We start from the raw sequence: 27,214 nt of genomic DNA, 5'->3' as shown, positions 1-27,214 counted from the left end.
ATCCATGCTGCCTGAATTTTAGCCTACATCCAAACATCTGTCTTGAGACCTCAGATGCAGCTTCAGTGTCAAGTGCCTCTCAGGCAAAGGCTCATCAGTGGAGTGCAGCATTTCACCACAAAACCGCAATATTTCATAATGAGCTGCAGTTAAAGCTGTGACTCCCGTCCTATTTTAACTTTATTGAAACTCGAGGTAAAATAAGTATAGTGAACACAGCCGTAATAAGCCGTCAGCTGCGCTGCACAGAAAGGCTTTTTAGCAGAATAGAAATTCAGGTCACATCTCAGCAGTTTGCTTTGACTTTCCAACAGCACACACCCGCTTTCCAGTTGAAGGGTATGAAATATGAGTCATTGCGCTATGTGCATGATTAGATAATGATTATTGCCTCAAGTTTCTGTTTTATGTCATTTTACTCGCTCTCTTCAAAACTGAACACCGGGAGGTGTTAACGACTGAATGTTTTGATATGTATCGCACACAAATTGATTTACACCTTGTGTTCATGATTCAGTTTGGTTTTTAATGCAATATTATGTCTGTATATGATTATGGCTGAAATATGGGTCATCACTGTCTTTCAGTAACTATTTCTAATTCTATTGCAGACATTTGATAGTCACCTAAATGCCCAGGCAGGGCTGTTCAAGCTTTCAAAACGAATCATTTTTGGCATTTTGCACTTACCTGGCAACCACAGTGAGACAGTAATGTCTGGAGAGTTTGGCTCCATATGGGATAGAAATGAGTCAGGATTTGAGCCAGTCAGGTAAAAGCACCAAACCATCACTTCAAATTCTCCAGTCACAGTTGAGTTGTCTCCAAGACCACATTAATTGCTATATGTTGAAAGTCTGTGAAGGTTCTCAGTCATCCAGGTCATCGTAGTCAAAGGAGCTTGCAAAGAAAAGCGTCTGGACTTCTTTAAGTTACTTGAAGACGTTTCACCTCTTCTCGGATGAGAGGTGAAACGTCTTCAAGTAACTTAAAGAAGTCCAGACGCTTTTCTTTGCAAGCTCCTTTGACTATATGTTGAAATGTTATCATGTCGTTGCCCACCCCAGCTTTAAGGTTTACCAAAGTGACTGTCTATACTTCTATATAAACTAGTTTGTTTACATGTCTGAGGCTGTAATGTGCTGACAGATAGCATGTGGGTATCTGTCAGAGAATTTTCCAGCACTTCAGTATCTGAAAACTAATAATTAAAAATCTGGTGACTGCTAGTTGTTATTTTTCACCATACGCTGTCATATCTGATGCTGCTGTACAACAGTTGGGGAATTCCTCTGGCTGTTACACTTGGATTAAAGCCTCATTGTCAGTGACTCAGTCCCACTCCACTCACTTCAACATCAGCTCCTACAGCGACTGCCACTCTACTCACTGTGGGAGTCCAGTCCAACGACATGGAAGGAGAAAACACAAGCAACAGCCAGCAGTCAGTCAATCATCACGGGTTTGCCACTCCACCCTGCTAAGTGCTTCACCTATACTTCACACATCGCTCAACTGCTCTTGGCAGGATGCGGTATTAATAACAATCCCATGTGTCTTTACTGACACCAAAGGGTGTGTTTTGAAAGCAGCTGCCCAGACTGCTGTGCTATATGCTTTGGCATTGCCAACAGTGCCATCAGTCTGAGTTGTCACAGTGATGCCAACTCTCCTTTGGAGCCATTTACCCTCCAGTAAATGTTGTTTGCCTCAGGGCAGGCTGTTCCCAGACTCCCTCATTGGCCACTTGCCGGGTACATTATATCTCACTTCAGCAGTGTTGTTTTAGGGATAGGACCTTTTACTTGTTACATCTATTACGTGGTGCTGTTTGTATTGTAAAGACTCTTTAGCTCCCAACATATTATTTTTCAGTGTTTTGGTCGGATTCAGGAAAATCCGAGCAAGGACATCATCAAGAGCAAACAGCCTTTCCAGTATATCCAGTGTTTTTTACTTTCTGAGGGACTCGGGAGTACAGCCACTACAACTCCAAAACAGCAAAGTTGAGGTGGTTCGGGCATCTGACGAGGATGCTTCATAGACACCTTCTGTGTGTCTGGGAGCTATTTCTGCCATGTCCTATTAAGAGGAGGCCTCTGGGCCGACCCAGGACTCTCTGCTGAGATTATGTCTCTCAGCTGGTTTAGGACCGACTCTGTTCCCCCTGGAAGAGCTGGAACGGGTGGCCGGGGTGAGGGAAGTCCAGGCTTCTCTGCTCAGACTTCTGCCCCCATGACCCGAACCTAGGTACGCAATAGAAAACGGATGGATGTTACTTTTACTTCACTGTCTCCAAATATCACTAAGAAAATAACAGTTTCTGATTCATAAACTACAAATAAACATCATCCCAAATCCTCCAGTAAAAACTGGACTACGAGAGGAAAAAACAGCCTCACATGCCCAGGGGTGTGGCCTGGTGAAATTTACCCCCTTAGCGATGCTGGCGACTTCTCCTTGTTTGGCCTGTGGCAGTAATGCTTTGAGCATCAACCACCAGTTTCTTATAAACCTAATGCAGTTCTTATCAGAGGTTTAATCCTTCACGAATGTGCTACATGTGCATATTTATCTTTTTGCATCGCTAATAAACCACAATAATTTAAAGAACAGATGAAGTTTGATATCATCAAGTTAAAAATTCATAGAAAATACACAAAGACAAGATAAAGAAATTCAGTTTTTTTTTTTTAAATCTTGCATGTTAATGTAGAAGTTTTGAAGTTGTAAGAAACATAAAAGGGTAAGAAGAAGGAGAAGAGTTTGGACTTTAGCCTGGTTTTGCATGCTGAGTCACACAGCAACAGCAAAATCTATGACAGAAACTAGAACAGAAAGAAATTCTCTGGACTCCTTATACCAGTAAAACAATAAGAGGTTATGTTATCTGGTCCCAACACTACTGAACTAATGAAAAAAGTGAGGGAGATTTTGGTCACTACTACAGTGTGGACACGGTTCAGTGAATAAACCTAATCAGGAAATAAGAAAATGCATGTGTTATGGGATTATAGGGGCATTATTGTCAGACTCTTCTACGGTACACTTAAAAAGAGGCAGTTACAGTAACACATACAGTACGCAGCTATTAATTCTGCAGCAGGATCACGTATTTGATACTCGGATGTCAGACTACGTAAAAAGACAGGAGGATCGCTACCTACACTTCAACACTTAAATCTCATCCTCTTTCTCTTTGTGGTCTACAATCCCAGCCACCACTTTTTGCTTCTCTCTCTCTGTAGTCATCACTGCATTAATGCGTTTGCAGTTACTCCTCTCCATCCTCACATCCGAACATTCACACAACACTGAGCTCGAACCTGTCACCAGTTCCTCCCTGCAGCTATGACTGCCTGGCTGTGAAGGCTCTAACACTTGTCTTGTGTTTTTGCTGTATAATGAGACAGTCAGGGAATAGTTAAAGAACAGTTTTATGCTTTAGAACTTAATGAGGCTCTGCCTGGTTTTGTATGAACAGCTGATACGTCACAAAAGAAATAAAAGCAGTTATTTTTTATGGTGGGTCCAGGGAGATCTGGGAGGTAATTGCAATGTTTTCTAGATCTTTATCCAAGAATTTAGATGGAGAATATTCTCTCATAGTGTCTGTAGTGTTGAGTGTGAACCATTTGTTGAATGAGAACCACACTGAGACTAGGGTTCGTAAGGGTTTGGGTCTGTGTCCTTGCTTTCCAGTCTTTTTGTGCTGTTTGGAATTCCTCTAAATGTCAATTTCTGAAAGATAGTAGATTTGCCTGATGGTAATGCGTCCAGTGAAAATTTCAGGGCCGAGCTTGCCATCAGTGAGCCCTGAGTAACATTTGAACAGGATTAGTTCACAAAATATTGTTGTGTATCACTCTCTCCATCCTGTTAACCCAGATTGACTTCATGCTGACCAATAAAAAGGTTGCAGTCTGCAGATGTTGACACTAATTGGCTCCTTCTGTCTTCTGACGTCAACAGAGACAGAGCTCCCAGCCTTGATGCGTTAATTGGTTAGCAGCATTTGGAGCTCAAAACCTTTTGAAGCTCGAGGCCCAGAAAAATGTTTAAATGACATCACAGACCCAGAAAACCCGACACAAATTTTAAAGTGGTTAAGACCTCAATCTCTCTGCTCCTAATTTTCAATTTATATTCCAAATATAATAAATAATATGCAGTCTGGACCTTTATTTAGACAGTTCATCTGTGCTTCAAGGAGTTACATGTTTTGATCAAATAAAAAGTTCCAGCTTTAATGCTTTTATTTGATGTTTACATCAATACAGACAAAACTTTGAGGAAGATTAAGTCCTTCTGTTACACTATGCCCAAAGTTTAGGGGTTGAAAGTAATTGGGATGATACGATTTTGGAATGTTTTGTGGAAAATCCCTTGCAGTTCCTGAAGTCATGTCTGAACATGAGTCAGTACTGACCTTTGACTCCACACACAATTTTAACCTCTGTCTCAGGCCCCAGTCACACAGGCCTAAAGACTGGTTGGTGATCTCTTGACAACCACTGGTTGTTAAGGAAAAATAAGTATTCCCTGAGTGCTTACTTGCTGCGAAGTAGTGAAATTGGTCATAAAGAAAATTTCCTTGCAAATGCTTTGGTTGCCAGCAAATTGCCGCAGCCGCCCATAGTTTGGATGAAATATTTCACCCTTGGTGCAACGTTTACTTTGAAGGCAACCATTCTCCATTTCCAGTTTGCATCGCACTTTTTGAAGTTTTACACACTTAGGCAGACTGTTTGTCTTTGCGCCTTTCCTGCAAAGTACTGGTGACAAGTAGCAATTTGCCAGCAAGCCAAAGCAATCCCAATAAGGTTACTGGTGTAGCCAACAACCTTTAGCAACCACTTGCCAACCAGTCAGGGAATAAATGTTTTTCTCTAGCAAAAACGACTGAGGGCTGAGGTGAAAGTCCTCTGCTTAACCACATCTTACTTCTGGCTTGGATTTCTTTTGTGTAGTTCATACTACTCACCAATCTTATGCGAAAAATCAGTGATCGTCGAGGTATCCCATCGTACTACACCCCCTACACCCCTGAGAACCAAGCATAGAGGAGGTGCGGGATATGCTGAAGGATTATTATAGATTTATTTATTTATTTTTGTCCAGTAATGCCAAAAGCATGCTGCATGCCTGTGGTTTAAAAAATGGCTTTTTCTCCCACACACTAATTTCTATGTCCATGCAAACCTAGTCAAATTAAAGCTGAGGGATTTTGATGTAGTATCTATTATCATGCCTACATGCTGGTGACAGCATTATGTTTTTTGTCTCATCTTTCAAAGTCTTCACTACATACAGATCTGGATAGATATAGATGCGATGAAGAACAACTAATGTGTATTTACCCAAAATACCCAAAGTGTGGACATCCAAGTACGGTTGATCATTACTCAGGATTAATATTTTAATGCAAAAATATTATACATTTTTATAGAAAGCTGGGAGATGACCATAAACTGCATCTTTGACAGATGATGTTACATTGTTTCTGTCACCAGTCTCTTTCCTCTAAGCACAACTGCTGTAGCTGGAAGAAACTTAAGTACAGGAGCTGTGAGGAGGTGGTGGTGACAAAAATTTGCATCGATTTTTTGCTTAAGTAACTCTGAGCATAAGCTGCAGTTGTTATGTTATGATCTATTTGTTATGTAATTGAAGGTAATGAGGTGAGCAGACTGGCTTTCTTGCACCTAAACTTTAAGAATAAATTGGCTGAAGTTGTTTAGAATATATATATATATTTTTTTTTCACGTTGTTATGGAAACTGCCTGCCTACGCCTGCTATAGTCCTGTGCTGTAAAGGAGTTTCTGCCTCTACTTCTCTCTACCAGAGCAGTATCTGTCCAGCACATGCATACATCAAATGGGTCATCACTGCAAGAGAGATGCTCTGCAGGATGCAGCATCTCTGTTGCAGTTTCATGTTCTGCTTTCTGCTTTTGTGGCTCTCAAAGAAAAACCAGTCCTGTAACAGTAAATGGTCTAGTTTGCTCTAATTGACCAGTTACTCTGATTTCTCTGTTACTTTGATTTCTCTAACAGACAGCATTGTAATCGAATGAAAGAGGGTTGAACCTTTGCAGACATTCTTAGAGCAGAGTTTACAAAATGAACCTGTAAATGGCTATATTCAGAAAATAAAATTAAGAAGCAGAAGCGTGATCCTTAATGGGATACAGCAATCTGAAATACAGCCAGTTGGTTGTTGTGCTGCCCAAACAATCTGTGCAAATATAGCAGACGTATATAAAGTTGAAGAAGATGGATGGATGTTATTTGGTTGTAAAAATAAACCCTCCATATTTTACTGAGGAACATGCTACGATTCCTGCTGTTCACAAATTTTACCCCATTTTACGTCAAGTTCAATTAGTTTAAAGTAGGAGGGATACAGTTCTGATGTTCAACTATCTACAGACATTATAAAAGAGAAAATTCTGTTGTGCAAAATAAAAGCAGCAGAGGAGGAGAGGCATTTCTTGGATGCACTAGCTGTGTAGTAAAGTCACCAAGGCATTATACATACATTGTATATTTTGTATTGTAGCTGGACCGTACATATTGATTTGTTCTTCATGAGTGAAGCGCACAACCAAAGTGTTTTTTCCTCATGATGCCTTCACTGGGCAGTCTTGATTCGCAACATCATTTGTCTGTGCAAATACTGTTCTGTCTGGTGCTGCTGACCTGGAGCAGAAGCAGCTTTGTTATTTGTTTTAATAAAGCTACAGTCACGGTCAGTTGTCCCAAAGACAAGGACCAGACCTATGACCACACACAGTTAGCTGCTGTCTTCAAAACCACTGCGATCTATCAAGACGGTGATGACACGGAAATAAGATGGAGAGTCTGCTATCAGCCAAGCTGGCAGTTACATATAATCTGTCACTGATAACACAGCAGTCAGCTGTCCTAAATCACTGAATATCACAAATGCTGCCAACTGCTAGAAATAAATGATCATGTTATGTATTACAGTAATTGATTTGTATTAATATTTATTTAATACAAATTAAATGAATGGTAAACAGAAATTCACATTAACTTCCATCCAGACTCCAGCCAGCATCTCATGGATTTCTTCAAGAAATAGTGATCGCAGTAGTTGCAGACTTACAGGCGCTTACATAGCAATCTTGCATTTATACAGTGTAGGGATATAGCCACAGTGCAATCAGTTGGCAACCACCTGAGTCGAACCCCCTATTGCAAACAGATGTGTTGTAGGTGTGCGGCGCTCATCAGTGCAGATTAACTCTGATCAAATCAATAAACTGGTGTGACTGACCCATAAAGAACACTCAGGCGCTGTGCGTCTTAACGCTGTATCTTATGTTTATTGGGGTTAGGATAGCTAAACGAAGCAAAAGAGAGTCTAAATGTAGGGAACAGAGGAGCCTTTCCCGAGCTACATCATCAGACATGATCATGTGTTTAGGAACTGTCTCAGTCCAAATGGGTTCTGCACATCACTGATGGTCCTCCGTTAGACTTTGTGTGTCCCAACAGAGAAGCATTTGGGTTAAAGTTCAACTCTTCTCTTCTAGCTGTCATCGTAGCTGAACAAACCTTTCTAAAATGAACAAATGCAGCTGTTGTTAAGAAATGCCACCTCATGTGTTGAAAACAGCCCTAATCATACACCAACTTCTTAAACTGTCACTCAGTCATCTGATCTAAGTTCCTCAGGTGCTATTATTGTGTCTTGTAATATTTAGCAGCTTTCCTGTGCTACTGGCCCACTGAATGGACTGGACTGTGTTAGTGTGCTACGGGGACCTCCACCGGGCTGTCCTGCCCGCCTTCCAAGTCCCACGAGAGACCCCTTCAGCAGCCAGACACACTGGCCCATTTTACTTCCTTTTCAGCCTCCTTCCTTCTCTGCCTCACTTGCGGTTTCTGCTTTCTTCTTCAGCTACTGCCAGGTGCCTTATCCCTGGCTTGCCATTAAAAGGGAGAGGAAGAACTATTGATGGAGCTGTTTCTGTTTTGGCTCTTGGTTATTCAGAATATATGTCAGCGTGCATTGACGTTTACATTTCCTTCTGGCAACGTAAGGCTTAAAAGGAACGGTTAAAGCAGCAAAAACGTTAGCTGCCGTGCAAATGGCATTAAAATTAATAAAATGTGTTGTGAGATTTAGCGAATAAGAAAACAGAGATGTAGAGGGTGTGAAAAGGAGTGAACCACAAAAAAGAGGGGAACACCCTCCCTCCTCTTGTTCTGCCGTCTTCTAAACGTGTCACTGTACCAGGCGCTCACGTTTTGCTCCAGTTTCTCTGCAGTTCTTATTTCCCCGAAGCTTTACAACTTTTTTTTCCAACTGTTCTGAAAGGCAGATGAGTTTATTAATCACACATTCGCTGACTCTGTGCCTTCCTATCCAAGTTTTTCTCAAAGTCTGCATCATTTATTTCATCATACCGAGCCAAGAATAGCAAACATCGCTTAATTAATTTAGCATTTTTGACCGCAGCAATGTTCTGCTGTGTATCTGCTATAAGCAGCGACCTCGCATGAGGCGTTTTTAGAGGAAGCTTTACGAAAATGAAACACAAAGCAAACGTTCATGCAGGCACACAAACGCAAGGGAAAAAGTGCATGAAAGGCAGCGCAGGGATGCTGGGAGCATAACAGTGGGCAGGTGTGGTTGTCTGATGAGTGTCTCCGTCTTTTTCCACCGGTGTGAAAAGTAGTTCAGTAATTAAAGCAAACCTCTGTCTGGTCCCCAGTGGAGAAGGGAAGGCAGGAAGGGTGAGGAGGCAGCAAGAGCTAAAGAAGAAATGGGAGATAAAAGCCCGAGATGGTTGTAGTGGATGAAAAGGAGAAGACACAGATGTTTTAATTTTAGCTCAGTGTGCCACGAGGAGAGAATGTGGCGTCCGAATTTGAAGATGCTGATTAATTAGACACGGGTCCACGCATTCACGGACACACACACACACACTCACACTAATGCTAATATCACGTCTAACAGCACGGATACGCCATTCAAATTTAGCCCGAAGACAAGAGTTTCCCTCATTTTTCAGCTTTCTTCAACATTGAAGAAGCCCTTTGTAAATGCATCAGCAGTGACCCAGTTCAGAGCTGCAGTTAATATCAGATAATAGTGACTTCTTGTCTTTTATTGAACTCCTGCATACACCTAAAGTCAGTGCACTAATAAGGCTGTCGAGAAAAACCTCTAACACACAAGTGTGCTCGCCAGAGTGATTAAAAAAAAAATGAAAGCCTTACATCTCAGATAAGTTTTTCTGTTTATTTCCACAGTAAATATTCAGTGTGCTTTTGCGTCGTTGGAGCTGTTTTCTCATATCAGGGCTGCTCGTTATCTGAACTTTTTTCACTTTCTCTCCTTGCCTAATGAAGGCGTGAGTTTCCCGTCGCCACCGCCTGGTGTTTTTGTTTTGAGAGGTGTCGCGCTTTGACCTACATATGTTACTGTGACCAGCACAAAACTTTCATCTCCATGGCAACACAAGGTATGAGAGGGAGAGATGCGCCTATTTGAAAGGCGTGCTCTTGTTGTTGTTGTTGTCGTCGTCGTCTTGCCACTGTAGCTCGAGCCTCCGCGAGCCCGCCGCACAACCTGCACTCAGGTTTGTGTCAGAAAGGCGTTGAGTCATTTTGGAATCGGCGCAGCTCTTTGGCAGCGCATCACGAGCTGGAAGTACACACGCACATGTAGTCGAGCACAAACAAGCAGTTTTGTCCCAGCAAGCTAAAGGGGGTGTGTGGATGTGGAGGGAGAGAGCGGAAAAGAGGAGAAGGTTTCTGATGTATAATTTATCTGTGTAGTCAACGGGTGGAGGAGGCGATGCGGGGTGAGGAGGAGAGGAAAATTCAGGGGAGGATGGGTGGGTGGGTGAAAAGGAGGAAGGCGGAGATGAGGATGGGGAGAGGGAATCCAACATTGTCACGTTTTCCTCTGTTATCCATTGTTGCTCCAAGTACTGTAAGTTTCCCGGTGGGAATAAGGGGCTGTGCAAACGTTAAAGGCGTAATCAAATTTTTGCTTGTTTATTGTGTCGTTTTTGTGCTTGTCATGTGCGCCAGTTCAACTCAGATAGAGCTGGACCTTCAGTCGCTGATATTTTCTGTTGAAGACAGAGTTTAAAGTTGCGCGTGCACATAAAACGAAGCTTCTTCGGGGCAGATGGTTCCTCATAGCAGCTGCACATTTGGCTCTTTAGAAGCAGGAGAGAGAGGGATGGATAAAACAGTGGATGGAGGGATGGAGGAAACAAAGCAGGCTGTTGCACCCCTGAAGGGAAGAGCAGATTTGCTTTGTTAGGAGACCCACATTGAGTAAGCCCCCCGCCCCCTACTTATTTTCTCTCCTGTCCTTCTTTTCCTCCACGCTTCTCTCACCCACGCCCTCTTCATTTCTTCAAGACGTTTACACGTTTTTGCCATCCACATGCTTGGCTGCAGGCTTCGGGTGAGGTGAAATGGAAAGGAAGAGAGGCGGTAGATTTCAAATGCACATTCCTTAAGGGAGGGGGCTGCAGAGCTACATGATCCCAGTAAACAAGATGGGAGGGAAATTATAAAATATGATGTGAAAATATGACCTAAATAAAAACTGCACCTCCTCCCTGCTTTTTTAAAATGTGTTCGCCCCACTTCAAGTGTGTGTGTGTGTGTGTGTGTGTGTGTGTGTGTGTGTGTGTGTGTGGTTGGCGTGCAAGTGAATGTGCGGGTGTGTGTATGTGTTAACGGTACGTCTAAGGGAGACAGTAGGCTGTGGTCCATCCAGGTCTGTTGTCCAGAGATAGCGCTCTGTTGTTGTCTCTACCCACTGATCAGCTCTGCCTCACCCACAGTGAAGTGGGTGCACACACACTCAGGCACGCACAAAGCGCCACCTCCACCTCTGCCTGCCCCTCACAGTCCCACCCCCTTACTTCAGCTTCTACCTTCACCTTGGAACAGATGGCGGCTTTTTTTTTACTTAACAAGCATTTTGAGATGAACACGTTAATTGACACTCAGTTTCTTTATTCAGCACGCTCTCCTTCATTTTCAAAATCTGGCCTCCTACTTTATCCACGGTGCAACAAAGTATAACTTTTTTGTTGTTGGTGAATTTAAAGGTTGAAAGAAGAAAAAGGATAGGAATATAATACAGGTGTTATCAAATGACAGAAGTTGTACATATTCCCGTTTGCATGGTGTTAAATAAAATTTCACTTGTAGATTCCTTACTTTCACATCAACCCTTAAACATAGCCACAGAGTTATAATTTCTAATAGCAAGGAAAAACCTGAGAAATGGAGGTAGCATAGGATGAACTCCTCCCCCTTTCAGCTTCTTTTTATGTATGTAAACTCTTATGAAAGCAATCAGTATATTTCTAAAGACATATGAAAATGATCACAGCAGTATCTTATATGCACTGTTGTTTCAGTCGTTTTTAGTTGTTTTTTCCCTCACAGACATACAATTGTATACATTAATAAAGTTCATCAGCTTTAAATTATTTGGATGCCATGTCACCCCTACAGTCACCAGAACCATCTAAGCCCCCCTTTTCTGCCGAAATCCATCATGGCATTGATTAAATAAGGTGCTGGAAAAACTCCTCAGAGCTTTTGGTCCATGTTGGACATTTTCAATAAAATCTAGAGGTGGGAAAATCCCACTTGATCAGCAGTTTCTGAAACACTCAGACCAGCACTAACAACCAGGCCATGTTCAAAGTCACTGGAATCACTTTTGTTCCCCATTCTCAGTTGGAATTTCAACAGATCTTCGTGACAGTGCATTGAGTTGCTGAGTTGTCATTGGCTGATTAGATATTTGCATTAACAAGCAGTTGAACAGATGTACCGAACAATCTGTCTGGTGAGTGTACATTTAAATTGCAAATGTAACGCCAAAGACAGCAGGATAGCCTCACACCAAGAAAGTTCTGAGTTTGAATTCACCACCTGGCCGGGGCCTTTCTGTGTGGCATTTCTATGTTCTCGCTGTGCCTGCATGGGTTCTCTACAGGTACAGTCCAAAGACATGCACGTTAGTTGTCTGGTTAATTGGTGACTCTAATTTGGTTGTAGGTGTGAATGGTTTGTCTGTGTTAGCCCTGCAATGGCATTTCAACCTGTCCAGGGTGTACCCCACCTCTTGCCCTGTGACAGCCGAGCTAATGGATGGATGGAAGCCATCTACACTCACTAAATGAATTGGGAATTGCTAACTTCTGTGTTGGTTCATAATTTTTAACAATTGTTTTTAATTGAAATGTTTAATAGAACTGATAAAATGAAAACATGAACAGCTATCAGAAAGAGATTGTTGTTGATGCACAAGAACAAGAAAGGATGAAGGTTGAAGTGTGTCTGGAAAACAAGGTCATTCTGTGAAGTTGTCCTCTCGCATGCAACCCACAGTAGCTTGTAATTTGTGGTATTTTTGCATCAGCTGCATTATGCAACGGTGCTGCCCGAGTATAGAGACAGGACGCAGGACAATTGCTGGCTAGCTGTGACCCACTGTTATATTACTGGCACAAATTAATATTATAATAAATCTTTATTTGTGCAGACATTTGTTTCCTTGCCTGCACCTCCGTTGAGTAATATCTAGAGAAGTTCAGGGCTCATGAGCAACTTAATATTTCCATCTCAGATGAACCCAGATTATGCAACTTAAAGGTCTTGCAGAGTGAAATCACAGTTATGACCACCTGTCACCCTGTCCTCATCTGACCACCAGAGACCATCAGTTATCTCATATACAGTATCTTTAGGCGAGTCTGAGCTCAGCGAGGAGAGACAATGGAGATAACCGAGGATATTGTAGCCCAGTGAGGACAGAAAGACAAAGCAGTGAATAGGAGAAATTCAGAGTGCGCACCTGGAGAAAGAAAGACTGCTGAGTGAATAAAATGTCATTCTTCTTGGCTCCACAGCTTATCTTCTCTCTGACTAACGTGGAAAGGTCAGGCAGGGACTTAGACTGACATATACAAAGTTAATATTTCAAAGGTTTAAATAAGTTGATCTGTTTCTTCAGGTTACATGTACCAGACTAATTCTTGTAGTTATCCAGAAAAAGGTTGACTGGTAGTTCTCATATATATTTATTATATTTGTTCTTTTTTATTAAGAACATCTTTGTTACGTGCCCTATTACTCTCATGCAAGATAATTATAAGACTTAATCTCATAAGCAAAATATAGTAGTATGCAGTTCTAATGCATACAACACATATAAAACAAATAATTTTTCTATTTGTTGTCGGTTGTATTTGAGTGTACACACTGGCATGCATGATTTGCATAACAAATCTTAAGAAAACAGTGATGCAATCAGCCAAAATGTTGACGTACAGAGGGAACTTTAGCAGTCTGCAGTGTTTCTTTCTGTTTCAACCACTCTGACTGCCAATTTTTGAACAAGATATTTTATTTGGGGGAAGAAACTTAACTACTGTCTGCAGATACAGCTTACATGGCGGCTTGACAATCTGTTAAGATTTTAGCAGACAGGTAACACAGAAAGCATTGATTTGCACTATTGACAGGTTGTTTTCAAGTTGCAGGCATAAACTATTATATTTTTCCTGCTCTAAAGCCCTCAGTGATGTCGTGGTCATAAGGCAGTTTTATTAGAGATACCATGTTCAATCAAACCTTCTTCCACACTTATAAAATCTAAAATATGACCACATTTTAGATTCAGCCCCCTTAAAATATTTAAGTTTCCAGAGCTCTCTCACTGGCTCTTGACATTTTTTAATAGACTAAAACAAAACCTGCATTTTATTCTCAAATCTTAGATGTTAGTTTGGCTGCATATCATTTAATTTCAGTTATTATTAAATAGCACCAATTCACAACAACAGCTTTATATTGGAAGGTAAAAACCCTACAAAATTTAAAGAAACACCAACAATTACACAACCACCTGTGAGCAAGCACTTGGTAGGAAAAACTCAATTTTAACAGGAAAACTGTCTCCAGTAGAACCAGACTCAGGGACAGGCAGCCATCTGCTGCTACTGGTTGGAGTGAAGGGGAAGAGAAGAGAGCATAGAGAGACAAGATAAAAGACACACTATGAGAGAAAGAGGATGAATTTAATATTTACTAATGATTAAATACAGTAGTGATGCATAACCAGACAGACAGGTAAAAGACCCGAGTGAAGAAGAAATGCTCATTGCATCATGGGAAGCCCCCAAAGTAAATACCTAATAAAATAGTTAAGTTACCATGTTTGTAAGATTTTTAGGACCAAGTAAAGACCTCAGTTTTATTTGAATTTAGACGTAGTAAATTAGATTTCATCCAGGCCTTTACATATTAAAATAGAGCTTTTCAAATAAAGAACCAAATGGGTCTTTGGTTGACTGATAGGCTAGGGTGAAAGATTGCAGTCACTCCTACTCCTCGACCTGTGCTTTGAGGATTCTGACAGTTTATAGCCCTTTTCCACTTGTACCTACTCGGGTCGGCTCGGCAAGGCTCTACTTGGTTTTTAGGGTTTTAGATGGTAGTACCTGGTACCAAGTACTTTTTTAGTACCTATTCAGCTGGGATCCCAAGTTATCTGAGGCGATCCGAAAATGTGATGTAAACGGACTGCATACCACCAACTGGCTACTCAGTGGCGTTGCTCAATGAGTCATGAGAGCATCTCCTTCGCCAAAATCAAAACTGCCATTTTTGAAACCCAGCAACAAGGGAAATCACTATACAAAAAACAACAATGTGGTCCCTGAATATGACAAAAAAGCCATGAACCAAGCAGCCGGTGTACCATTGTCTCATTGTGGTTCTTTGTTGTGGCGTTTGTGTTGCATACAAATGATGTCACGGGACTTTTGGCTGCTAAACGTACAGTCGTTGCTATAACGACCTTACGCACATTAGGTGGTGCTCGATTGTGATGGAAAACGGCCGTCGAGCCGAGTAGGTACTAGTGGAAATGGGCTATTAGTATGACTTTGAGGTGGCAATTCACTTAAACTAACATATTCATCCTGTACAGTTTCTGTATAGCAGAATAAATCAACATGTTCATCAATTATTAAATCATTTACTAATGTTAATATAAGTCCTTTTTGAAGTTCATTGTACTTATAGGGTCAGTTTGGTTCATCAGTAAGCTTAACAAGACTACCTGGCCACAGTAAACTGTGCAAAATTGATCTTAATGGTGTTGCCAGAAATGTAAGCAGGTAATAGCTAACAAATTGTATATGAATGTTGCAGGGATGCTAATTTTAGATTAGCACAATAAACTATGTGAATATGGAAAAGAGCTCCTTAAATATAAAATTTAGGTTAATCCCATTTTAGACAAAGCTGCAAAGACACTGGAGACAACGAAATGCATTTTAGCTCAAAACTTACTGATGTATAATTCCATCAGGACTGCCATAGCCAAAAGAAGATTATTTCCATCTGCTCTTATTTATATTTGGCACTGTGGCTCTTTCCTGATACCGCTCCACGCTTCCATGCCAATACGTGGAAAGCTTACAGTGGGAAGAGCAAGGAATCAGTTAAAAGCTGGTTTAAGTCAGGTTGAGCATGGGTGCAGGTGGGTTGCTCAGCAGCTTACAGATGACCAGATGTGAGTGGACTTAAGCAGCCTAAACATTGTTTTCTTCCTAGATTTATAAATTAGATGCATGGAAAGTATCAGCTGAGCCTTCAGCTGCATTGAGATCAACTGATATGCCAGGATTGTGGTGAAGTTTAACTTCATGGCCTGCGTGAACTGACGCTGTGCTCCATTTTCTTCTCGCTATGAACTCCCTCTATGGAATGATAACAAAGAGATAAATTACCCAAAGGTGTCAGTGGGAGTACCTGGGAAATCTCATGGGAAACTTAACTCCGGATCTCATATTTCCTCTTTATACATTCAAGACACGTCAGGTGACTTGGACACAAGCTTCAACTGCCACGCTAAATAATTCAGAACAGGCTATGACCTGTTGGTGTGTGTGTGGGGGTAGGTGTGTGTGGGTCCATGCGTGTCATTGTGTGTTTGTGTATCTCAGCTGTGTTTTCAGGTGTGTTTGTGTATTTTGGGGCAGCACTTCAGTAGTGTGTGAAAATGAATACTACCACAGTGGTTTCCCCTGTCCTCTTGGAGGAACCCTGTGTCCTACTTGGGATCAGCTTACAGATGTTTGACAAAGAGTGGACGGACTGAAAAGAGCCTCCGTGTTTTTCTGACTGCATTTTCATATAAATCCCAGTTTATCCATCTGTTAATTCCAATATGTGACTCATTGTGTTTGTTGCTTTTTTCTCCACTTGTCCTGAAGAAATGAGATTCTGTTTTTGTGTGTGTGATTTACATCATGTCAGAGCTGCTGCCATGCACGAGCTGATTTGCATATAGACTTTGTATAAATATGACTCAATTCACTCAGAGCATCATCCTCCTCATGAGGATTTTCAGTGTATGCATACATACAGGCCCATGCTGAGTGTGAGAATCTGGGTTAGTAATGTATCTTGTAAACACAAAGGGTAATTTGATGTATGACTAATGTATTACATTGTGTAAAATGACCTGAAATTTATTGCCATCCTCTAACTGCCAGCCTCACTGTCAAACAGTGGGTATTACAGTAGTTATAGCTGACTCGTTTGCTGTAGTTCAGTGTCTTCTTGGGCTGCAGTGACATCAGTCACCTGTGACATAAGATTCTGGAGTTACACTCCAAAGGCACAGAGTGCAGCCATACATCTCAATGTCATGAATAATGTCTGAAGTGATGAAGTCAGGAGGATGTTAACTCGCGCTGCAGTTCAGTGAAATGCGAGTCGCACTTTGGCGTAAAGTTAAATGTGACAGCCAAGGGACTTTCTGAGAAAACTGCTAAAATGTACAGTATTAAAGGAACATTTATATGATACACAGGAAGTTTCCTTTGGCAACAGTTACTTCCAAGCATCAGCTAGGTCAGTGCGGGTGGTTCTGTTTGAAAGAGCAGCAAAAGCTCGAGGGGTGGAGGTGGCAAAAATCACAAGTTGCTTCTCTTGTGCTTCGTTTCATTTTTTCACTGACTGTTTGGCGAGATTTCAGCACCAAAAATTACTTGGTTTAGTTTTAGTTTAGGTTGTGGTTTTGCATTAAAATAAACCACTCCACCCTGAATGTTGAGAGGGGGTGCCACATGGTACATGCATTTAAATGTGACAAGCTTGGTCTCGTTAAATCTGTGGTAGGTTTTCACAGCACTGATGACAAAGGACAATCTCATGCATTTCTGTGAGACTCCACCAATTTCAAGAAAACAGCATTTTCTGGCATCCTGAGACTGACAACAGTTAAAGATACACATAATACTGACTCACACAAATTTATATATTTAGTTCCTAAAGATCTCAATTTTTCCAATAAATGTCAATTGTTTTTGATAAGTTGTACTCCATGGATTCTACCCATTTCTACAATATATTAACAAAAGTATTCACTCACCCATTCAAACCATTGATTTCAGGGTTCCAATCACGCCTATGGACACAGGTCTGTAAAGTCAAGCACCTATGCATGCAGATTGCTTTCACAAACATTTGTGAATGAATGGGTCGCTCTCTCAGGAGCTCAGTGAATTCCAGTTATGAAAATTTCTTGCTACTAATTATTCCACATTCAAATGTTAGTGGTAACGTAACAAAGAGGAATGACAGCATCTCAACCATGAATTGGAAGGCCACATGAAATCACAGAGCAGGGTCAGTGGATGCTGAGGCTCACGGTGCGCAGGTGTCATCAACTTTCTGCAGACGTCCAAACTCCGTGCGGACTCCAGATTAGCTCAAGAACAGTTCATAACGAGCTTCATGGAAGCGGTTTCCATGGTTGAGCAGCTGCATCCAAGCCTTCATCACAAGCACAATACAAATTGTAAAGTACACCGCTACTTGATGACTCTAGAGCAGTGGAGATGTGTTGTCTGGAGTGACGACTCACGCGTCTCCATCTGGTAATGTGATGAATGAGTCTGGGTTTGGCGGTTGCCAGGACAACGGTACTTGTGTGACTGCATTGTGGCAAGAGTAAAGTTTGGTGGAGGGGAGATTATGGTGTGGGGTTGTTTTGCAGGAGTTGGGCTCGGTCCCTTAGTTTTAGTAAAAGGAACTCTTAATGCTTCAGCATACCAAGACACTTTGGACTATTTCATACTCTTAACTTTGTGGGAACAGTTTGGTAATGGCCCCTTCCTGTTCCAACATCTCTCTACACCAGTCCACAAAGCAATGTCCCAAAAGACATGGATGAGCGAGTTTGGAATGGAAGAACTTGACTGGCCTGCACAGAGTCCTGACCTAAACCTGAAAGAACAGCTTTGGGATGAATTAGAGCGGAGACTGTGAGCCAAGCCTTCTCGTCCACCATCAGTCTGACATCCCAAATGCCCTTCAGGAAGGATGGTCAGAAATTCCCATAAACACTCATAAACCTTGTTTATATCATAATAAACCACATGGATTAAAATGGGATATCACTCAAGTTCATAAGTGTGCGAAGGCAGACGAGCAAATACTTTTGGCAGCATAGCATATTTGAGGTGCTCTTTGGAAGGGATATATATAGGCTTGAATATCAAAAACTCCAAGATACTCTTTTCAAAATAAAATTAAAATGTCTTTATTTTCACAACAAGGTTATGTAAAAACTCCAACGGAGTTTGGCACACAGGCCCACATCAGGGAATAAAATAGAGTCTATGAATCAACTAAATATTTTCTATTAATATTTCACCAATAAGGGCCTTCCACGCGGTGCGTTCTAGTAATAGCAAGCTTCCACCTAAGGGTGAGTGAAATATTCCACCAGTGAAGCCCCACCAACAGGAGATGTCTTCAAAGAGCCTAGATAGATAATAACATCAAGTCAAACATTCATCCAAATTCATTTCATGTCAAACTAGAAGAACACAGTAAAACATTTACTGGGACCATTTGCGTTCTCGATAAATGTTTTGAAGAGAAACATGATTCAAACCAGTCATGTTTGTGTGCTAAGTGGAAACAGCTGTGAGCTAACATGTTCACCATTCCTACTGTGTAGACGGGGGAAAGGCAGCAGTGGTGTGTTTAACTCAGCTTTGAGAAACACTGAAGTCTGGATTCTGCGCTTCCCGACTGGCTGACAGTTATTTCAGCCTAACTTAGTTTAGCTTTGTCAGGAAGACAACTAGTGCAGTTGCTTTTACCCAAAATGTTGTAAATCTGAACATAAAAAGGTTTTAGTTTTAAATACTTTTATCTTGTGTCCCTCATCTGGAACATCTTCTTCACTTTCTTGTTTCTTTGCCTTACATGACATATTTTATCCCATATCCAACATCCCCTCCACTCTTCCTCTCATTTTTCCTCTGTGTCACAGTGAAAAGTGAATAATTCATATATAGGCTGCATGCTGGTGGAGATGAATCATGTGAGAAGAGCAGGATACACGTGCTCCTCTGAGAGCAACTCTCAAAAGACCCCAGCAGTATATGAGGATTGGCTCCACACTCTGTCACAGTACTATACAGACCTCAGCCACTCCATCCCAGCTTGCATGACAGTCACACGTGAGCTCAACACCAGCTTCTCTGCCCTCAGGACCCGGGCAAGAAGCCACCCAGAAAGACCACGAAGTAGCTTCTCTCTGCATTGTCTTTTCAGTAGATGTCTGTGTGTTCAGACAGATATCATAACCTGTTTAGCTAATAGTTGTTTTCATTCTCAAAATGAATTTAGGACAAACTCAGATAATTTTTAGGTCAAATTAAAAATCGGGACCAACAGGTTAGGTCCAAAGCTTTTTTCTCCAATGGGCCGCATATTTCTGGGGATGCCCAGAGTACCATTAACACGAAGTCTCACAGCCAGATCTGTAAACACTGACAGTATTCAATCACACTTCACACCAGGGATGTCAACCTCATTTTACATTGTGGGCCACATTCAGACTACTTTAACCTTAAGTGTCCTGAACCAGCGACGTGTGATATTGTGTAAAATTACAGACTGTCAGACTGTCCCATCATTATAAAATATACAATTTATTTAATTAAAAGAAAATGTCATTTTTTATGCAAATCCCCTGTAAAAACAGCAAATAGTGAAAAATAGGAACTTTCTGTCACTTAATTGTTTCTTACTTAATTGAGGGGGGTTCTTTATCAATAGAAAAAGCTTTAAAGGTCATGAAAATACCCCCTCCTTCACATTTTCCAGAGCACCCCCCCACCCCCGGCTGAATCATCAGTAACAGTTTTGTTTTGAGTTTAAGAGACAAATTACTGAACTATCTTCTGATGTCATATCAGATAATAGATTTAAGAAAGCTGCTGCAGACTTGTAATATTTCTCCTGCAATCTGTTATTCACCCTGTTGACATGTTTGATTTATGGAACACACAAAAAAAGCTCAGTTTGTGTCTACACAGAGTTCTGCGAGTTGTGTCTCTTTACTCCCACACACACTTATGTCTCTGGAGAAACTCTCTGCTAATGTCTAACTAAATGTGCGTGTGTGTCTTTATACTCCTGCTTGCCTGAGCTCTGCCTCTTGTGAAACTTGCCGTGTCCTGATGCACACGTGTATCCCTCGCAAAGGATAAACACGGTGGTATGGTGAGAGAATCAAAGTAGCAATTATTCATATGCAGGGACTCTCTAAGTTTTCATCCTGTCACACCGTGTTATCAGACCGCGTGACTAAGCAGCAGCCACTGTAGACTGAGAAGCTCAGTGCTTAAAGTCTGCTCTGTCAGTTTGAGATAATTTGGTATTTGACAGATGTAACAGATGGGTGACATGTTAGGGGAAAAAACTTAACCTTTCACTCCTACAGTGAGAGGATCAGCTGGCTCTATAGTGTCCCTTCAGAGGTAATGGTCACTGCACATCAATACAAAGTTGTTCTGAATGGTCACTTTTAACACTTCTGTCCTGATCACAGTGGCCTCTGTCTGGATGACACTATCCTCCACCCACAGGGGTTGAGGTGGTTTGATGAGGATGAAAATGATGTAAATCGTGCACTTTGAACTTCACAGTCACTGATCGTTAACCTAGCCAAACACATATGGGAGGTTTTGGACTCCCAAGACTCACATCATCCCAGTAGAGTCGAAAAGACTTGGAGAATCTCTAGCAGCGTGTGGTTGACAAACTTTACCGAGACACTTCTTTTTTTTCTTTTGTGCCTGTCAGTGTAATTAAAATTCAAGGTGTATAACAAAGAAGCAGCAGCCACAGAGAGATGTTATGACTCAGATTTGAATTCACTTCAGAAGATTGCTTCTCCCACACCGTTACTTTGAGAAAAAAAAAAAAAGATTATCTCAGGTTTTATTTTCCAAGCTCCAGCCTTATTTTATAATAACATTGTACCCATCATAGTAATGATGATCACTCAGTCAGATGCATACTTTCTAAACAAAAAACGAGGGTTTGTTTAGAAAGTCTAGCTTTGCAGAAAATGCATGTAATTGTCTTAGCAAGCCTACGCAGAGATGGGCATTATGCAACCACCAAGTCGCTGAGAGGCTTACAGAGTAAAACACCTTGTGCGCATTAAAGCAACCTGATTGGCTGATCCATGCAATAGTTTTTCTTTAAATCACGGAGACATGAATCTTTGAGAAAGTTGTTTTTTAAATTCACAGGAATATTTCACTAGAATGCACTCAAGACATCATCAAAGGTCTAGTACACTTAGTGCAGCCTAAAGCAGTGCTCTTAAAGCGTTCTACTCAATAGCATCCCTGCTGCAGAGTACCTTGTCTTATCAACCAACTAACTAGATATCAGTCCACATTATGCCACGCTGAGCCCAAAGCAGCTGACTTCCTGTGAGGACTATGATTGAATCCTTGGAAGCTGTTCCTTTGCCTTTGCCTAAAGGTTTAAAGCATGTACCAGATAATTAAAACGTCCACTTTAAATATTATCATTATCTTTGTTGCATATCACTGTTCTGTCCCTGCCTTCCCATTGCACCTGCCTCTTGGCTAAAAACGAAATAATCCCACAAAATAAAATAATTCCAAGTTTTTCTATTTACATAAATCATGAAGATTCATTGCCCAGCATCATCAAATACTTATTAGTCAGGTGGTAGTGACCGTGTTGAAAATTATGATTATGGTGTGTGTCTTGGTGGTAATGTAGGATGTGCTTGTTTGTCCTAATAAGGTTCTCCTGCTTTTTCTTTGCCTTCTTAGATCAGCCGCTGCCTGAAACCTGGAGGTCTGTTTGTCTCCGTTACCTTCGCCCAGCCTTTTTTCAGGAAACGGCTCTATGCCCGTACGGAATATAAATGGTCCATCAAACATCAAAGTTATGGAGAAGGCTTTGAATATTTTGTGTATGTCATGACCAAAGGGGAGAAGCTCAGCCCGGAAGATGCAGCTCTGGAGAAAAAGCTGCTGGAGGACACCAAATCTCCACCAACCAGGATTGCTACAATAACAAATGATGATAAGGAAGACTTCCTGGCTAAAATTGACCTGTAGGGTGACTCTGATATGTAGGATTGCCTTTATAAGTAATCTTTATATTGTGATTTTTTGCAACAGGAAACTGTTAACCAAATTTCTGCCTTACGGTTTTTATGTATTTATTAAGAATTTGTAAGGAATAACTATTTTATACTGTTTGACGTACTAGATATTAGTTTTAAAGTCTAATTTTATCAAGATACCGATTTATATTTGGATAAATGTTCTGCAAATGTAATTAAGATGTTGTAAAGATAAGAGAACTGCTGTATAAATGGAAATTGAAATCCATATTTTATCTAAAAGTTTGAGACAAAATTCTGCGTCTGACCAGATGTATTCACAATAGTTTAATAGACAAATGTGTGCCTTTTGTCGTTTTGAAAACATGATTAACAAATGTTACTCTTAATAAATTTCTCATTTGCAAAGAAAAAAAATGGCTAACTGATCTGTTGTCTCAATTCTTCACGGCTCAGATTCAACAAGGTGCTGGAAACATTCGTCAAATCCCATCTCAGAGTTGCTCTGTTGGATTGAGATCTGATGACTGTGGAGGCCACAGCAGCACCATCACCAGCCTGAACTGTTAACAGAAGGCAGGATGGATTCATGCTTTCATGATGTTTACACCAAATTCTGACCCCACCATTCAAATGTCACAGTCGAAATCGAGGCTCATCAAACCAGGCAAAGTTTTCCAGTCTCTTATTTTCTAGTTATATTAAGACTTTTTGAACTACTGCCACCCAGTGTGGTCTTCTGCTGCTATAGCCCATGTGCTTCAGAGATGCTCTTCTGCATACCTTGGTCGTAACGAGTGCTTCTTTGAGTTGTTGTTCCTGTCAGCTTGAAGCAGTCTGGCTATTCTTCTCTGACCTCTTGCATCAACGAGGCATTTTGACCCACAGAACTGCCGCTTACTGGAAACTTTCTCTTTCCCGGATCATCCTCCCCTATGTGGGAAAATCCCAGAAGAGTATTGAGTTGTCTGATATTTCAAAAGTGCATCACATTCCCCAAAGAGGCAAAAAAAACTTGGCCTAATTTCTTTATGAGTTCAAACTTGCCTTCTTGTACATACAAGAAAAGAGTGGGAAAATCTTGTGATTTCCCAGATTCGGGCAGATTAAAGCTAGGACACGAATGATTTGGAGCTCTCACTTTTGCACCATTAAGTGTGATTTCTATCAAGAGTAAGTTTGCCTTTATTCCAAAGATTTGGACATTATGAGAGAGAGACAAGACAGTTGGATGCAGAGGAAACGCAAAGACAGTTTTATTGTCCTTTAGGCCATAAAATTTGATTAAAAATGTGTTAAAAATATTGAAAATATGATCCAGTGATGACTTAACTGCTGTTCACACAGGTAGACTCACTGAATGTCTCTCACTGTCTTAGACCATATAGAAAGAAAATAATAGAAACAAATGTCTCTCAGTGAACAGCGATGATTGATAACCACCTTCACCTTTTCTCATAATTACAACATCAGGAACTTGTAATTACGAGAAAATTGTTATACTTGTAACAGAGCTGGCTTTCCTGTCATTATGAGATACAGAAGACACACTCGAATTATGTAAGATAAGACTTCCTATTTGAATGTGGAGAATGCGCTTCCACAGGAAACCAAGTAACCGTCCTACCTCTGAGGCGGACTTTTGTTCGTTTTTAACATGTTTATTGCTGCATCAATTAGTGTAATTATGACATCATCAAGAAGGATTTGTTCCTAGGTTAACTGTGACTCATGGTGTGACTTCTTTCTGTGTTAATATGTTCCGTCTGTGCTGCTACTACACCATCTTCGGCTCTTCTTCAGTTCGTAATTGAAACTTTTATCATTTATAAACCAATTTCACATCCCAGTGTCATGCCTGTCTCGACAATATATCAGGATAGTTCAGCGATCTCTGCATTCTGGAGTGCAGTACTAGTCTGCCAATGTTATGCAGATTGCAAGACAAGCTGGCATGTCTAGACGTAGTGCATACCAACAGCAGCAACAGCCTGCATGTAAAGTAACTATTAGAGTCTATTGATATGTCAGTCACAGTCTCCCCTTTCTGTTGGGGTTGTTTGCATGAGCCCCGTGTCTGCTTTAGATTCCAGACAATCGCTGCTAATGGAGATATGCATATTAGACACACCTTTGTGCACATACAAATGTACATACAAGTAATAGCTTGCCCTGCGTGCTATTTGTTGAGGATACATGAGATGAAGTGCAGGTCCTATGATCTCTGCTGCTTAAATATAGACAGGAGAGAGAGGGGAGCGAGAGCACCAGGCGTGCAGACAGACAGGAAGGCTGGTGACTGGAGGGGGGACCACATTAATAAAGTAGAAATCATTTATTTTTAATTCTCCACTGAGATCTAATTACTGCCTATTTTTAAAACGTGGAGGAAAAAAGAGGTGTGTGATTTTTTTTTCTATGCCTTTGTGTTCAATCAGTTTTTTTTGTTGTTGAGTATCACCAGTTTATTATTATTGTTGTTGTTTTTAATAAACCGTAGCTTTGGTTTCTGAGTTTGAGGTTACAAAACAGCCTCACCTCAAGCTTTGCTTCACAGCTTCTCTGGAGCTTTTCATCTTGTCATTCCCGAGGAAAGAGTTCCCCCGCTTGTTGATGAATTAACTGATTCATGATTGTTTCAAGTGTTGTTTCCTTGAATGTAATCACGCTTAACAAAATAAATAAATAACATAAAAAATTTGTGCCATGGTTTTGATTTTTCCTTTCGAAACTTGTCTTCTTTTTGGTTGTTCTTTTCCCCTCAGGTTTCTTAGATGGGGTCTCCTGTTATTGCTGTTTGTGTCTCTGCCTTGTTTTGTTTGTCACTTTCTTTATGCATGTTCAGCTCTTTTGCATTTACTTGTTGCCTTCCTTGTTGTCTCATTGGTTTCTCCTCTGCCTTGTTTCCCTGGTATATTTCCTTTTCCGAGTCTATCCTGTTTTCCCACTTGCGGGCTAACCTGTACAACACAGCGAGTTCAACATATCCAGGATATAAAAGAATTCATGTTGGCAGCTTAAGACGAGTCAGAAACATGGACAGGTCTACTGGCAGCAGAGCAGCAAAATTTGTAAAGGAAGAGCAAAGTATAAGAAAAATCAGAAGAATTAAAAAATATCATGCAAGTATTAAAAAAAACACTAAAACAAGGTGCGAGTGATAGAAAAGCACTACGTGCACTGTGTAAGCTTTATCGTAATATGAAAAAAAGCAAGAGTTGAATTTTATTTTAAGCTTTTGTTGCACTGCACAGAAATATTGGTTTTTATTAACTTTTGAACAACGGGGAGAACTGGGAGTTATTGATGACTATAGAGGTCTTATGCAGGATTGATGGTACCCTGTTTGGCATAGAAAGTATAAATGATGGGGGTAGTAACTAAAGTCCCATTCAGACCACCAGACTTTTCTTTCATGGTGTTTTGAAATGTAAGAGGGCTGAATCTCACTTTGAAACCAAACTCTTAAACTTTTATTGGCTTGACAACAATTTGCTAGTGTCAAGTTGCTTGCCTATGAGTATACCTAGTTGAGGTCAATTTTAAGTCATGTCTGCACATTCAGAATCAAGATATGCATCATCATAACTACATTTTATCATCTGAAAAGGGTCCACCTCACAAAAGAAGTGAGAATACAAAGGAAAGAGTCAGCACAAGTGTCTACATGTCATCCTCTTCCTTCTTAACATAAGCCTTATTTTCTGAACTGAAGTCAGGGCTGTAACTCACAAATAGGTGCACAAACACTTATTGTTAGCAGATTAGACATACGACCCTTCTGTTTCTGAACAGCTGATGACAATAGCTGGTTATAAGCTAACATTGTAGCAGCTAACGTTAGGCTCAAGTGTCCTAAAAATCACACTTTGTCTTTGATAACAGTTTGATTCCATTCCAAGTGTCTGAGGCCAACAATGTTCAATCCACTTCAAAGACCTTTTCACTAATGCTGGCTAACTGTAGCTAACAGAGGCTAACTGCAGCTAACAGAGGCTAGCAGCTAATGGCGGTAAAAACTGCAGTGCTTGCCAACAGAAAACTTCAGGATATCTTTAACAGCCACCATAACTAGGATTATGCAATTGAATTGGGAAAGGCAAGAAAGTAGAATTCAGCAGTCTCCAGTCTACTAGTGGTGAGATTTAACACACTGTAACTTTAACAGTACCAGGAGTGACAAAAAGCCGTGGTTGCGTGCACTTCCACCATCGACACTCTGTGGACTGATTTTTTAAAAGTTTTTGGAAGGTTTACATCGTGTTACATCTGTGCAACCAATGCAGCATTTCATAAAACATCATACCAACAGCCAAGCATGGTGGTGGCAGTGTGATGCTCTGGGGCTGCTTTGCTGCTTCAGCAGGACTCCAGCCATGAATTCTGCTCTCTTCCAGAAAATCCTGAAGGAAAATGTCTGGCAACCAGTTCATAAAGCTCAAGCTCACTTGGGTTATGCCAGGAAACACACCAGCAAGCTCTGAATGACTCAAAAACGCGGAGTTAAATAAGAGTGAGATACTTTGGCGTGACCTTAAACTGTCTGTTTATGCTTGAAAACCCTCCAATTTGGCTGAATTAAGCAATTCTCCAAAGAACAATGAAGACTTTAGCCAGTCACTGCAAACATTTGATTGAAACTCTTGCAGCCAAGGGTGGCACAAACAGTTACTAGGTTTGCAGGGGAATTACTTTTT

The 27,214-nt window shown here is 40.9% G+C and overlaps 1 protein-coding gene across 1 annotated transcript in view; it reads left to right on the top strand.

Annotated features, from left to right (window-relative positions):
• Nucleotides 1-25,250, top strand: part of ece2a (endothelin converting enzyme 2a) — a 106,326-nt gene extending 81,076 nt beyond the window's left edge. Inside the window, exon 5 of the mRNA XM_084913268.1 lies at nucleotides 22,219-25,250. Within this exon, the coding sequence (XP_084769394.1) occupies nucleotides 22,219-22,509 (291 nt within the window). The 3' untranslated portion in view covers nucleotides 22,510-25,250. The remainder of the gene's footprint in view (nucleotides 1-22,218) is intronic.
• Nucleotides 25,251-27,214: the final 1,964 nt, after the last annotated feature.

Source organism: Perissodus microlepis, chromosome 18 (genome assembly GCF_051167445.1).
Source record: "Perissodus microlepis isolate ML-2025 ecotype Zambia chromosome 18, ASM5116744v1, whole genome shotgun sequence".
In the NCBI taxonomy this organism is placed as follows: domain Eukaryota; kingdom Metazoa; phylum Chordata; class Actinopteri; order Cichliformes; family Cichlidae; genus Perissodus; species Perissodus microlepis.
This window is presented reverse-complemented; position numbering and strand designations above follow the sequence as displayed.